The 16,494-nt window shown below is 43.5% G+C and overlaps 1 protein-coding gene across 1 annotated transcript in view; it reads right to left on the reverse strand.

Moving 5' to 3' along the window:
• Positions 1-16,494, reverse strand: part of VAPB (VAMP associated protein B and C) — a 54,140-nt gene that overhangs the window by 22,995 nt on the left and 14,651 nt on the right. The window contains exon 2 of the mRNA XM_039236870.1: positions 2,295-2,447. Within this exon, the coding sequence (XP_039092801.1) occupies positions 2,295-2,447 (153 nt within the window). The remainder of the gene's footprint in view (positions 1-2,294; positions 2,448-16,494) is intronic.

The following is a 16,494-nucleotide window of genomic DNA, read 5'->3' on the forward strand; positions in this document are numbered from 1 at the left end:
GGACAGTTGCTCTCCCAAAGGAACCTAGAACTCTAGGAACTCACCAAGACGTCTCATACAGCTGCATTTTAAGAGGGCCTTGGAGAAGTCCAGTGCTTTTTACCTCAAGATACGAATGTCTAATAAATGACACAATGGCCCCTCGGCACATAGAACTGCGGCAAATGGGAACAAGCCTCCTTTGCCAACTGGAGATGCCGACCCAGAATGCAATGACCTCTGGCTTCACCCACGTGCACCTCAAGCACTGAGATAGATACACACCAAATAAAAACAAGGGAGCCCTTCTTCGATAACGAACATAATCCTGTTTCATCTAGGAGTAAGGCCTGTAGACACATGGACATTTTATGACTCAATCACTTTCCCTCCAAGTACATTCCGTGTTGAGAACCATAGTACTTGATAGTTTACATTCACCTGTAAGTGGGGCCGCCCCACGACACAGTGGAGGCGGCTTCCTGTCACAGAAGAGCCACTGAATCAGGAGCAAAGCCGGTTTCAAATACCAGCTCTGCCACTAATCACCCAGGTGACATTAGATAATCACACCCATTCTCTGCACCCTACCTTCTTATGTGCAAAAGAAAGTCCACGACCACAAAATCTTGGGTCTTCCTTAACCAGGTAATTATAAAGCAAAACAAATGCCCGCGGTCATTACTTTAAAAAACGCTCCTGTGATGTGGGGAGGATGAATCCTTCTGAAACACACACACACACACTTCTATTTAATCCTGGAAAGCACACCTACGCTGTACAACTGCCTGTTGAGGCTATTTTATTGAGAAACCATGTTGCTGCCCCTTATTTACTGTGAAAATTGGTAATTCTCATCTACTGACTCAAATCTGATATGGGCAAAGAAATGAAGGGGAAAAAAATAAGTCAATAAAAGGGAATAAAAGATTTCAGCTACCCTTGATTTCAACAGAATAACTGACACCGTATGGATCCAAGGGGTACAGCAGAAATGACAGCATCGCGGACCCCTTCCTTTCTCTGGCTGCTGAAGTCTCATCTGGGCTTCAGAGGCAGGCAGAAATGATCCACACCTTGGCTCTGTCGCTTGCTAGCTTCATGAGCCTACAGCCACTGGTCTCCTTCTCAGTATAAGGCAGGTAATGATGTGTTCCTCACCGGGCAGATAACAGAAATTATATGAGACAATGTGTGTGCTGGCCCAGCACAAAGGAGACCCTCAATAAAATCTGGCTCTCGCCCTCCTGACTTCCTGGATAACAACCCAATTCAAGAGTCCGGATCAGGTCTTACAGCCTCAGAGAGAAGCACACAGGGCGATGGCTGGTGTGGGAGCACCATAATGAGAAAGACCAATGGAGGTGGGGAATAAGAGTTTGCAGAAATGATCAGATAATGAAACACCTTATATCTTTCCAAAGAGGTGAATCATTTTCTTTTAGGTGTCAAATGAATAGCCAAATGCATCACGGTCAAAATCTGTCATGGAAAAAGCCAGTCAGGTACCCATTTCAAATGAGCAGCAGCATCTAATGATGCGCACAAAGTCTCCTGATACGCACAAGATAAACAAGCCCCCACAGCTCCTGCACAGACATGAAAGGCGCCCTGGATCCAGAAGTTCTAATGAGCTGCGAGTTTATTCCATTTCTAAAGGACACTTAAACTCAAACCCATCACTCACATCTCCTTAATTCTAAATCCAATTCTCAATCTGGGCACTTTACCAGCATCTTTTCAAAAGTTGGACTTTGGAAAATACATGCATTCTCAGACAGAAAAAGAAAAGCCCATCAGACGCACACAAAACTTACGCCCTTGAATATATTCCAGTCTCCTCAGCCCTCATCTCCCTGAGCTTTTCACAGTCAGTAAAGTGTGGTCACCAATCATTGGGAATGACATGAGCCTAATGTCAGAAACCATTTAGCCTAAATAAGAAAATAACTCCATTTAGCGTTCTCCCACAAAGTAAAATTAAGTTTGTTTAGCCCTTTTTTATTTATTGCCAAAGGGCAGATTTAATTTCAAGAGAGTGAAAACCAAACTCATTCTGAAGTAAAGTCTGAAGTTACCACTTTCATTTTGCTCCAACTATTGAGGCGCAGAAGGCTGTAAGCATTAAACCAAAGAGGCATTAATTATGGAAAGACCAACAGGTGAGTGAGACCCACTAAGCTTTTCAGTCAGAGGGTGGAAGGCTGAGGGAGAAGTCTATTGCCTTGATTTGCTACACCAAGAGCAAACTTTACCCCACTGGCTTTAGGGGGACTTTTGAGCCCACCCTATTGGCCTCCAGTCTCACGACTTACCAGATACATTAATCGAGGCCCCTGCATCGATGATCCCACTGTTGGGTCTCACACAGTACCTACGTGGTGCCGTGGTCTTCACTTTAAAACACACATTCCGGTCTGTCGGGTTGCCAAGCTTCAGGTTGGTGGTGACGACATCGGTGAAGGGACCTGTGGAATGAGACAGGGCCAGATTAGAGACCTCGTGAGGGAAACGGAGTAGGGTCGGAGGAAGAGGCAAGATCCAAAGCTAGCCCATTATCTCAGGTGGCAGAAAGGATGAGGTCAACGCACCAGCAATAGCATCTAAAATCCAGCATGTTCTCACCATGCCACCAGGCCACCTAGGTAAGTGTTCTAACCCCCAGTGTCTCTTCGAAATCACACAACTTTATGGCCATTGCAGCTTTACAGAGGAGAAAATGGAGGCCCGGGAATATGCAGTTCTGTCTAAGCGTTCATGCTAGTTAGTGGTTAAGTATTTAGGCTCTGAACTAGGCAGCCTGTATCCACGGCCAGTTCTTAACCAACCTGTGTTAAACACTGATTTCCACAATAAGAAGAAGAACTCTAACAGGGAGAATGTGAAGGACTAGACTGGAGTCCAAAATGATTATCAAGGGCAGAGTATGCCAAGGGTAGCAGATGTAGGAAAGGCTGTGAGGTGTTAATGGTCTACAAACACGGAAATCCCTAACAATACGGTGTTGCTACCAAGAAAGATAATGTCATCTTAGGCTACAGCAAGTTCAGAGTCCTGCGAGGCAGCCCACACCTGAGACATCACGTTCGGGTTTATAACTACTCAGGCTACTGGGAAGATGAAACAAAGCTCAGTGCCCTGAGGGTATTTTTTATTATTATTATTTATTCATTTTCTACTTTATTAGGTTTTTTAATTAAAAAAGTAAAACATGCTTCTTAAAACAAGCCAAACAATAAAAGATGTATAAAGAGGAAGTTAATAAGCTTTCCCTTGTCCCCTGAGGTAACTAATATGGTAGATCTTCCACATCATCTCTGCTGATGCAAACAGTACCTACGCACATGTGCAGAGACGGGAACTAACAAAGGGGATCACGCTATTTACGTTACCTGAAACGTGCTTTTTTCCCTTTCCATTTACCAGTTACCATTCTACCATGGACACCTGACTACTAGGTTTATTAAGGACTCTGGTGGGAGGGTTGATTATGAGACCTCTTTGATCCTTTTCAACCCTTTTTTAAATTGACACCTTTCCACCATGTAAATCAAGGATGTTTTTGTGTTTCCTCCAAGCAAGCTTTTTCCTCCTATCTCACATCTGCAAAGAAGTAGGAGATGGGATGGGAGGTCTGTGTGCTCCTGTGCTCGAAAACCAGGAAATATATAACATTGGTCCATTTGTTCCCTAAGGAGACTGAACAAAGACATTCAAATCTGTGGGCGCCTAAGTGGCTCAGTTGGATGAGCGTCCAACTTCGGCTCAGGTCATGATCTCATGGTTCATGGGTTCGAGCCCCGTGTCAGGCTCTGTGCTGACAGCTCAGAGCCTGGAGCCTGCTTCAGATTCTCCCTCTCTCTCTGACCCTCCCCTGCTCACGCTGTCTCTCTCTCTCAGAAATAAATAAAAAGCATTTAAAAAAATTTTTTAAGAAAATAAAAAAATAATTTAAAAAAGACATTCAAATCTGTACCTTTAAAACTTTTCAATGAGACTCTAAGCTCCTGAAGATAAGGATGATACCCTACCAGTTTTTTAAGTTCCAGAATACAGAACACATTCTGCATTTCCGGGCCCTGTGCCTGGCGTCTCGTAAACATCTCAGTGTGTGTATCTAGATAGACAAACAGAGGCAGGCAGGCATATCCACCGAGGAGGAAACTACCTGGTGGATAAGGACGAGCAAAATTAAAATCTCGGGCTGCCTTCTCTCCTTCAAAAGTGCTCCGGGTATAAAAAATCAATTTGATATGGGCTTAACTTAAATATAAATTAAGAAATCAATAATGATGGAAAGGAAGAAAGGGAAAGGGACTCAATTCCAAAATCAAATAAACTACAGTCAGTTCTGCTATAAAGCTTATTTTGAAAACGTGAATTTGTTCCAATGTGATTGATGTGCATATTAGGGAGACAATGTGAGCATAAAACAAATTTCACATTTGCTTATGCAGGATTCTGTCTGCAGGAAATGCCGTGTGAACACAGAAGACTGCAGCCAGCTCGGCCACGCCGCCTGGAGACACATAATCGCACCCCTACTCGCACCAGGGGCCCCATCAGCGGCCACGCCCACCCGAACCTGGTGTCACACCCGCCCTCCGTCCTCCACTGCACAGTGACTCGTAAACTGCAACTCTTCTAACAGCCACTTCCAGAGGCAAACTCCACGTCTTTTTCAAGGTGAAGTGCCATGTTTATTTAAGCATTAATGTATTTCCTAACCATTTAATGTGTGTAAAACCACACTACTGCTTTTATTAGGTTTCGATCTGTGTGTGTGTGTGCGCGCGCGTGCACGCACGCATGTGACCCACAAAGTTTTTGAAGGCTGTGCACTTAACGTCATTTCCCTCTCGTAGCCTGTGTAGTTTTGATTGTGTTACTCTATACAGTGTAACGCAGACATTTCTAGGAACGCAGACATTGCATTACAGCAGAATCAACTACACTCCTGGATCACCTACTGTTTGGAGTTACTTATACTAGAAGTTACTCTCATTCCATGGCCAATGACACACCTTCAAGAATGAAAGGCCTAAAGAGAACCCTCCCATCTGACTACCTTTCCAATGAGCCGTGTCTTTGGCCTCCAGGAGCCCAGCGTTCTGTAGCTGCAGCTGGAGCCAGATGTGGGCAAAAACATCTTTGCTACTGACGCCCATCAAAAACGACCCCTCTCACTACAGCCCGTCATCTCCTTATTGAGAACTAAAAGCTTCCCCAAGAGGGCAGGTACTCGCTGTGGCCTAGATTTTCAGCGACCGTGAGGGACAGCCATGTGCTGACAGCGCTCCATCCTTGCATCAAGTTTTTGGCAGTGAGGGAGAAACAGGAAACCGGATGCTGAGACAGTGTTTGGGGGATTATGAAGGCAGCCGCTCTGTGACCCCACCCCCCACAAAGCATACACTCTGACTCACGATGAAGATGGAGAATGTCTTCTCCCCCATAAATAGGTCTCTGTTTGCCTGCGAGTGGAGACATCGGCAATGGTAAAAGAAAAAAAGAAAAGCTAATAAACACAACTCCGCTTTTCTGGGGTCTAAGAAAGCAACTAAACACACAGACACACTTACATGCACAAAAGTATACACACACCCCTACACTGGCACAATCTCCACGCACGCACAGTCCCTGGCCGTTACACAGGCACTGCAAATTGCAGAAACTCCATGCACCAGCATGACAGGTTGGGGCAAGGAGGAGAAAATAGACAAGACGCAGGTCAATGCAAAGACACATTTGAAAAGGGGCACACTCCCAAATATAACACCTGGGGGCAGGGAACGACAATTGGAAGGTGATTCATAAACCTCTCAGGTCTTCACATTTTTCAGATAGAAGCTGAAAGTTACTAGTTTCAATAAAATTCTGTCTTGGGAGGTGGGGGGTAAAAAAAAATTCTCATGAACACGGGAGCATCTTCACATCAGAATGCCGAGAACTCATAATGGCCCGCAAGCACATCCGAAACACTACGCGTTTCCCTGAGGCGGTCTGAAGCACACTGAGCAGAAAACAGGGTTGCTGGTGAGATTTCGCTGTGATGAAACTAAGAACATTTACTCTTTCCACCTCAGTTGTAGTGCCTCTTCCTCCGTGCCCTACCTCATGACGTTGAGGGTGGGGGAGGGACCACCAAAATTTAATTATCTGTTTATCTCCGACACTGACCTTTGCTTCTAGGTGCTCCACAAAATAAACCAGATTTAACAATAAACACTCAATGGTTTTTGGAAATGCCCCCAGTTTATTAAATGTTTCAACCCGTATGAATCACATAAAAGGTAGTCTCGATTATTAAAAGACAAATCATATTTGTAGTAATAAGCAGGAAAAAATAAAAAACCCAGATTTCTCCTTTAACACTCAATCTTGGGCCGTTAAGTGTTTGGGATTTCTTGGGCTTCCAGAGGTTTTTATCTGTAAAAACCTAGAGGGAACTATACCAGTAATACATGCAAGTGAACAAGACCATTAAAGCAGCAAAGTCTCATGAGTAAGAACCCAGACATTTTGTGAAAATGGGCCCGCCCTCCTCTCTCCGCCCGGGGCCATGTACTCTAGGAATTTTATTGAAAATAAATTATATTCAATTTGAGTAATTATAGGAAATAAACCATGCTAGTGATCTCCTTTTCCCCTGTATTAATGAATTAGAATATACAAAAACCTCAATAAAAATGATGTAAGGGCTTATGAGCATCATTCAGAGTTTTACTAGTCACTTTCATTTCATAAAACTGCCATTTCCATTAAAGCATTATGTAAAAACTGGGATTTTACTGTCCCAACATGCACATTTATCACCAACGAATTTAAACATTGCTTATAAAGTACAGAGTCAAGTTTACAAATGAAATCTCCTTCCAAAGTTAGACTTTTTCTTGCAAGAAATGAAAAAATGATTTGGTACCTCTAGAACCACAGCGCATACTTTTAATCATTTTTCTTTCCCATTTTCTATTCCTTATTTCAAATAACATTTATATTAAACTAGGAACTAAGGATCTAAAGTGTGGAATGAAGGTCAAATACATGAAGCAATATGAATTGGGGAGAAAATAGGAATAGTCTTTAACATTTTTCTCTTAACAATGTGAATAATAATCTTTACGCCCTATATTATACATATTCATCTCTGACAAGTCTGGAGTCTCTAGGTGCTCACGAGAGAGTTCGGACTCCCTGACGTGCTCTTGATGTTATTTAGAGAAAGTGGCACAATATAAACGATCTCCTCCACCAAGGAAAGCATGACTTACGGTCACTCCCAAGTGCACATTCTCAGACAGGAGGGAGATCTGGAACTCACCTGCCTTAGAGAGCAAACACAACAAAGAATACAATGCGAGCAGAAGTATGCATGGCATCAAAAGTGAAAGGACAAAGAGTTCATTTCTCAGTCTTACAAAAATGGAGCCTTGGAATTATAAAGCGCTCATTTAAAGGTCAAGGAAAGAAGGTCACAATCCAGCAAACTTCTCAACAGTAAGAGGTCAGGTTCCAAGTACTGAAAATTTCATCGGGCACCTGGGTGGCTCAGTCGGTTAAGCATCCAACTCTTGGTTTTGGCTCAGATCATGATCTCAGGGTTCAAGCGTTCGAGCCCTGCATCAGGCTCTGTGCTGACACTGCGGAGCCTGCTTGGGATTCTCTTGCTATCCCTCCCTCTCTCTGTCTTGCCTCTCCCCCACTTGCTCTGCCTCTCTCAAAAATAAGCTTCAAAAAAAAATTTTTTTTAATTTGAAGATTTCATCAAAAATGGCTAGATCAACTTATCAAGCAGGAAACACAAGAGCATTCTGTAGAAAAGGTATTCCATTTAAATCTTTAAACATTTTACCAATGTACAGTCCAAGCACTGCACCTCTTTTTTGTAATCATTCATTCGTTCACTCAGACACCCAGAGAAAAAAAGACCAAATTCTTCCTTTCAGGAAATGCAAATACCACTTTTATAAAAGATAACTTGAGAGCTCAGGTCCCAATGACTGTAAAACACAAAAGTGAAAATCTCCAAGTAAATTCAGAATCCCCCGTGGGCCTCACTTACCTGGGTAACCTCAGCAACACAGAATTCTCACCCTGTCTGTACACAGCAACATAGAATTTTTTAAAAGAGATTGTAAATGTAGCAATTCATTTTTAAAAAATTTTTTTAAATGTTTTATTTATTTTTGAGAGAGAGAGAGAGAGACAGCAGGAGCAGGGGAGGGGCAGAGAGAGAGGGAGACACAGAATCCGAAGCAGCTCCAGGCTCTGAGCTGTCAGCACAGAGCCCGACGCAGGGCTCAAACCCACGAACTATGAGATCATGACCTGAGCTCAAGTCGGATGCCCAACCGACTGAGCCACCCAGGCCCCCCTCAATTCATTTTTACTTAGCAATTCAACTAGAACACACACATACATAGATAGATCTATAGATATAGATATCGCAAGAAACTATAAGACTCTTAGATGATAACACAGAAGAAAATCTAAATGGCCTTGGGTCTGACAGTGACTCTTCAGATACAACACCTAAAGCACAGTCCATGAAAGAAATCACTGATGAGCTGGACTTCATTAAGATGAAAAAAGTCTGCTGTGCAATGGGCTCTGTCAAGACATTAAGAAGAAAAGCAAGCCATAGACCGGGAGAAAATATGTGCAGAAGACACACTGGATAAAGGACTGTCATCCACATATACAAAGAATTCTGGAAATTCAGTAAGAAAACAAACACCACAAGAAATGGGCCAAAGATCTAAACAGATACCGCAGCAAAGATCTACAGATGGAAAGATAAACAAATGGAAAAACATACAAATAAAAACATGTTCCACATAGGCCATTAAGAAACAGCAAATTACAAAAAGAAACCCAAAAAACTGAAAATTACGGGATTGATGAAACAGTGCGACATCCAGACACACCTATCAGAAGGGCCGAACGCTAAGACACTGACATCACCAACGCTGGCCAGGCTGTGGAGCACAGCAACTCTCACTCGCTGCTGGGGGATGCAACAACGGTACAGCCTCTTTGGAAGCAGCTTGGCGGTTTCTCACAAAAACTAAACTTACTCCTGGCGTACAATCCAGCAACCGCATGCCCTGGATTTCACTAAAATGAGTCAAAAACTCACGTCCACACAAAAACCTGGAAGTAGATGTTCATAGCAGCTTTATTCGTACTGTCAAAACTTGGGAGCAACAAAGAGGTCCTTCAGTGAGTGAATGGATAAACTGTGGTCCACCCAGACAATGGACGGAATATTACTGAGCACTAAAATGAGCTGCCACACCATAATTCAGACGTGCAGGAATCTGAAATGTATGTTACTAAGTTAAAGAAGCCAATCTGTAAAGGCTTCATCCTGTATGCTTTCAATCACGTAGCATTCTCGAATAGGCAAAACTATATAAACAAAGAACTCAGTGGTTGCCAGGAGCAGGGAAAAGGACTGCACGACTGAGTACCAGGTTTGTGAGGGCAGTGACACTATCCTCCGTGACCCCGTGTGGGCAGATGCAGGTCACTGTGTAGACCTGTCAGGACCCGTAAAATGTACAACCTGACACTGGGCCCTGATGGCGGCTACGGGCTGTGGGTAACAAGGACACACCGATGCAGGTTTGTCAGTTTTTTTTTTTTTTCATTTTTTTTTTTTTTATGTTTTATTTATTTCTAGGAGAGAGAGAGAGAGACAGCATGAGCAGGGGAGGGTCAGAGAGAGAGGGAGTCACAGACTGAAACAGGCTCCAGGCTCTGAGCTGGCAGTCAGCACAGAGCCCGACGCGGGGCTCGAACCCACGAACTGCGAGATCATGACCTAAGCGAAAGTCGGACGCCCAACCGACTAAGCCACCCAGGCGCCCCGGTTTGTCAGTTTTGACAAACATATCACCCAAATGCTGGATGCTGACAGGTGAGGCGGCTGTGTGCATGTGGTGCCAGCGGTATGCGGGAACTCTGTGCCTTCTGCTCAATTCTGCTGCGAACTTGAAACTGCTTTAAAAATTAAAGCTTTTTTTATTTTTTCAAAAAAAAGAGAGAGAAGAAAGTATTTGGACTTGGACTCTGTATTAATTCACTTTTGGTAGCACCACCAAGATTTCTGACATGAAATATTAATGTGATTTTGAAATATTTATATATTTTACGTGTATACACATAAATGAATAAAGTACACACACACACACACACACGAAGAAAGATGCTTTGCTTTGCAAATAAATTGCTTTTCTTCCTTTTTCTGGAGTTCATGAAAGTCTGCTGTTAGAAATATATATCCTTCCTTTGTAATATGTTCCTGATGTAGCTACAATCCTTTGAAATTCAAACTATATGTGTTCCCAAATAACTTATGTGCCAAACTGATATATAATCTATCAAGTCTCAGCTTTCCAGATATAAACTTAAAGTTATTAGCTCCAAAACAGTTTTTTTCACTCTGCATAAAAAGAGCTGTATTATTTTATATTTTTGCAAACACAATTTAGGTACAGTATCTCTCCTTTCTTCGACCCTTCCAAAAAACAACTTACCATATTTCACTTCAACTCTGAAAAGATTACCTTCTGGGAAGGTAATAATCTGTCTCCAGAAGCCTAGGACTGATGATGGATTTTGTTAAGACAATAAAATCATGCTTGAGGTTCCGACACAATAGACTCAGTGCCTGGGAAAAGTATATTAAAATGGCGAGAAATGGACACTCTAAAGTACAGCCTGTTGGACACCTTATAGATGTCTTTAAATTTTACCCTTTGACAGTGTATTTTCATTAAAGCACCCTACTGCTTCCTGCTTTCCCTAGCCATCTGCAGTGCACCAATCCTCGCGCTTCTTTCCTTTCTTATGTAAGTCTCCCCCTTCCAAAATGGAAACTCCATGAAAACAGAGACATTTCTGTCCCTCTTATTCACTACTGATCATCAGCATCTAGGATGATTCTCGATATAGAGTGAAACACTCAGTAAATTTTCTGCATGAATAGCCACACCATGATCCTAGCTATTTTTTTTAAGTATATTTATCTATCAGAGAGAGCGAGCAAGCACAAGTGAGGGAGGGAGAGAAATTCCAAGCAGGGCCTACAGTTAGTGTAGAGCCCCACGTGGGGCTTGAACCCACAAACCACGAGACGACACCCTGAGCTGAAATCCAGCGCCAGACCCTTACCCGACTGAGCCTGCAGGTGCCCGGCCCCGGCTCTCCCACGCAGAGGCCTCACGCTGCACACACGTGTCTCCCCGGTGTGTACAACCAGGCTCAGATAAGTGAACCCCGCTCCCTCAGCAGCATCAGCACTCTCTTACCTTCAGCACAGGACTGCGCTGTTCTAGGGCACCTGACAGCTCATTTGTTCCTCTCCTGACTGCTTCCTGCCCAGGATAAACCTCCCTGTGAAGGGCAGTTGTGTCTCTCCTGTCCATCGCTGGACGCGCTGGGCCTAGAACAGTCACCCCAAGTGGTAAAGGGCTTCAGTAAATGTGTACAACATGAAAGAACGTCAGATTTCCTTAGAGGCAACTCGACTCTGATCCTGGCATGCTTCCTATTCACAGATGCTCGCTCCATAACCGGGATGTGAGGTCGTGACCAATTTGTGCTGTTCGTGTACAAGCTAGAGGTATTAAAAATGTCCACTTGAGTCAATACTGTTTTCATCATTATTCTTCCATGATCATTTTGTTTAAAGTCTCCCCCTCTAACAAAATGAAAGAAAGATATCATAGTAACAGATACTCAAAGAGGGTAAGCTCTTAAAGAACTATGAATTCAACAGTAAGGACACTGGGAGAAAATTTTTTTTTAATCCATTTTCTTGATTGAATTGTTAGCTCCCACATTAAATCAATGCTTCAGAAACAAAAACAAAGCTCTGCAACCAATATGTTTTTAATGGCAGGCATTGGATTCCGATATTTCAACAGAAAGCCTAATTGTGTAGCTCTTATTCTGAAATAACCACACATAAAGAAGCCTGCATAGACACATCCTTTTCCTGAAGAAATCTGAGAATGCAAAGTGTTCTAAATTAATAAATTAACCTTTAAATTAATAAAGTAAAGAAAATAAATATCTCCGGAGACACACACATCACACCCATTAAATCTAGAGCAAGAGAAGTCAACACCCAGAATTCTCACTAACGACGCCGATGGAGGCAGACCACAAGCCAGGCGAACTGAAACAGACTCCATCCACCTTTCAGGCTGTTTATTCAACTCACTAGTTTCCTAGCTCCTCTGAAGCAGAAAGAACTAAAAGTCCGTCTGCCACCAATGCCGCGGCCGAGAAAGACAGGCCACAAGGCACTCTACTACAGTGTAAGAGTTCAATAGATAAAAGTCCTGTGGAAGGCCTAAGGTCAAACTAAGAAAAGCTACCCAAAAAAGAGAGACAGCCAGACAGCAAGGAACAGCTTAGGAAATGGGAAGCTACTTGTAGCCTATGTTACAAGCTAAGCAGTTCTTATTCAGACTATACAAAGGATGCCTAATAACAAATGTGCTACTTTCTAATGAAGGAATACTATACAACAACGGAAAAGAATGAACTAGATCTGTATTCCGACAGGACATGGTTCTCAAAAACATACTAAGTGATACCTATGCCATCATTATACCACATAAAGTAATACAGACAAAAATGGAAGTGGTTCACACGAAGCTCCTCTGGAGAGTAAAGAAGAGAGGAGCATGAATGGGCAGATCTGTCTTCAAATTCTGAGTCAATTTACTTATTAAAGAAAGATTTAAAGTAACTGTAATGGATTATTAACATTTTGCTATACTATATTTGGTATTTACTACATTATCTGTATTTTTCTGTATTTAAGTTTTTCTCCACATGAAGAAAGCCACCTTTGGTTTATGTCAGATCTAGGCAATGTTCGAAATCATTTTCTTCCTGCCCAGATTGCCCTAAAAAAATACTGGAATCCTGAATGGTGGAGTTGCTGAAAATCAAAATACCTCCATCAACAGCCATTCTTGTGTCATTTATAAGAATCAAGGCTGGGGGCACCTGGGTGGCTCAGTCAGTTCAGCATCTGACTCTTGATTTCGGCTCAGGTCATGATCTCAGTTTGTGGGTTCGAACTCCGCAAAAGGTTCCACACTCACAGCACGGAGCCTGCCTGGGATTCTCTCTCCCCCTCTCTCTCTGCCCCTCACATACACACACACTCTCTCTCTCTCTCTCTCTCTCTCAAAATAAATAAATCTTTAAAATAATCAAGGTTATCATTTAAAAATATGGTTAATGTAGCAGCGGTCTCATTAATTCAAAACAAAGATGCAAACCTAAAATGTTGACAAAATCTGTTACTACAACCGAGAAGACTAGAAGCCATTACTCATCTAGAGATAAACACTATCACTACTTTCCTTTAATGCAACACTTTTTTTCCTAAATAGAAAAATATCTAAAAGTATTACATAAGGGCTGAAGCTCCATAATCCTATCTATACTCAGCACTAAGACTACAGCAGACAGTGGAAGAGTATTTTAAGGTAAGAACACACCTGACTACCATGAATTTTATATATCAGTTCTAAGTGTCTTAGACCATTTAATAAATTGAATTTTTTCAATGCACAGTCTTTACCTATTGACTAACAACATCTAGTAATTTTTCTCTATCTAGAAGACCAAAATTTGTGATTATAGTGATTACAAAAATAAGAAGATAAGAAATATTCCACTCCAAATAAAACTCTACCCAAACTGAGGAGTGGCAAAACAGGACTCATTTTTTTCACACAAAGCAAGAAGAACCAAGACAGACATTGGAGCGGGGGCTGGGGGGGGGGGCGCCTGGGTGGCTCAGTCTGTTGAGCATCTAACTCTTGAATTCAGCTCATGGGATCTCACAGTTCGTGGGATTGGGCTCCATGCTGATGGTCCTGAGCCTACTCGGGATTCTCCCTCTCTCGTGCCCCTCCCCTGCTTGCATTCTCTCAAAAACAAACAAACTAAAAAAAAAAAAGAAAAGACGCACATTATGCCCACGTGAGGGATGTAAGTGGTAAGACAGCAAGGGGTCCCAGTTTCTCACAGTTGTAGCTGCAGTTTTAATTTGAGTAAGTTAAATATTAAAAGTTCGAGGGGCACCTGGGTGGCTCAGTCAGTTAAGCATCCGACTTCAGCTCAGGTCACGATCTCACAGTTCATGGGTTCAAGCCACACACTGGGTGTAGCGATTTCTTAAAATCTTATAGATAAGTAAGTAAGAAAAAAAATAATATCAGACTCTTGCTCAGATTCCCCCATGGCCTCTGGTGCACACACAACGAAATCCCAAGCCCCTCCTGGAGCCGGCCCCCTAGGAAGGCTTCTCCAGAGCCCCTCCCCTACTGTCCCTCCAGAACTCCTCTGCAGGCAAGTGCGCTTGCTGCTCCTTGAACACACCAGGCTCAGTGCCTGTCTTGGGGCCCTGCACTTCCTTTCCTGTCTGGAATGTTTTTCCCCCAAATGTGTGTATGGCTTGCACACTCATTTCAAACACATCTCAGTTCAAATATTGCCTTCTTAGGGACATGGCCTTCTCCAGTCACTCACTCTCTTTCTTTATTTTAATGTTTATTTATTTTTGAAGGAGAAAAAGAGCAAGAGTGGAGGAGGGGCAGAGAGAAGTGGGAGACGGAGAATCCGAAGCAGTTCCAGGCTCCGAGGTGTGAACACAGAGCCCGACGTGGGGCTCGAACTCACAAGTCATGAGATGATGACCTGAGCCAAAGTCAGATGCTTCACCAACTGAGCCACCCAGGCGCCCCTCCAGTCACCCTCTTTGAAAGAAAACCCACTGCCAAACCCCTTTAACCCATGCACAACACCTCCCTTCCCACTGCTCCACTCAGCAGCTACTGTCATCTGGCACCAAGCTACACACGGTGCCTGCTTATTCAGTGCCCCTCCCCCACTGGAAAAAGGTTTTGTCAGGTTTTCATCTCAGCCTCTCAGGATCCAGAACAATATTCGGCACACACGACAGGTACATTCGGTAAGTAGGCGATGAGCAGACGGTCCAGGTGCTGCGCGGAGCCCTCCAGCTGCAGAGATGGCACTGCCGCCCCGCCCAGAACCCTGGGGACGCTTGCAGTGTGCTTGCGGAAATTTTCCAGGACCCAGCCAGAATTAGGGAATAGGAATCTGGGATTGAGGCTCGAGGGTGATATATTTTGGGGGAAAACAAAACAAAAGAAAAATTATCAGATGACATCAGTTAACATTTAATTATGCCAGGTCTGGGACGCCTGGCTAGCTCAGGCAGCAGAACCTGCGACTCTTGATCTCAGGGTTGTAAGCTGAAGCCCTGTGTTGTGGATAGAGATAACATTAAAATATGAGATCTTTTTAAAAATAAATGAATAGGGGCGCCTGGATGGCTCCGTCAGTTGAGTGTCCGATTTTGGCTCAGGTCATGATCTCAGTTCTTGAGTTCAAGCCCCACATCAGGCTCACGGCTATCAGTCTGTCAGCGCAGAGCTTGCTTCGGACCCTCTGTCCCCCTCTCTCTGCCCCTCCCCTGCTTGTACCCGCAGTCTCTCTCTCAAAACTAAACATTTAAAAATAAACAAATAAATGTGCCAGGGCTGTTTTCAGCACTTCACCTGTATTAACTCATTTAACCCTAACGTGCCCCACAGTGAAGAATGTGAGGCACAGGTTAAGTCACAAATACTTTACCCAAGACCATGTGACTTTTACGAGCCAGGATTCACACCCAAGCAGTCTGGCCCCAGCGTTCACACTCTTCACTTGTGGGCTTTACACCACCTCTCGCTGCACTGAATACTACAGTAAAGTGAATACAGAAGGTTTTATGTAAACACAGGAGGAGGAGGGCTGAACACGGAGGGAGTCCTGGAGTCTGAAAAGATGAAGGAAGACACTTTCTGAGCCGGAAGAAAGCCGTTGTGAAAGCAGTGTGGAGTGACTAAAGCGGTATCTTCTACAGAAGACAGCACGAGGTTACAGCAGAGGAGAAATGAGGAAGTGAGGGACGCTGAGAAACGTTTTTTAAAAAGCTGACAACCCAGGGGCGCCTGGTGGCTCAGTGGGTTGAGCTTCCAACTCTTGGTTTCAGCTCAGGTCATGATCTCACGGTTCGTGGAACTGAACTGAAACCAAGTCCTGCACTGGGCTCTTTGTTGACAGCACAGAGCCCGCTTGGGATTCTCTCTCTCTCTCTCTCAAAAATAAACAAACATCGAAAAAAAAAGTAATAAAAAATTTTAAAAATAATTCTAGGAAGGTAAGTGTGAAGAAAAAAATGGGCTTCTCTTTTCTGACATGGGCTGAAAGTTTCCACTGCCTCTATAGCATTTAGCATAAACCAGCAATAAGAGGGGCACCTGGGTGGCTTAGTCGGTTAAGCGTCCGACTTTCGCTTGGGTCATGATCTCGCGGTTTGTGGGTTCGAGCCCCGCGTCGGGCTCTGTGCTGACTGCCAGCTCGGAGCCTGGAGCCTGTTTCAGAGTCTGTGACTCCCTCTCTCTCTGACCCTCC

This window comes from Hyaena hyaena, unplaced genomic scaffold, assembly GCF_003009895.1.
Source record: "Hyaena hyaena isolate Hyena2069 unplaced genomic scaffold, ASM300989v1 scaffold_119, whole genome shotgun sequence".
NCBI classification, from domain to species: Eukaryota; Metazoa; Chordata; class Mammalia; order Carnivora; family Hyaenidae; genus Hyaena; species Hyaena hyaena.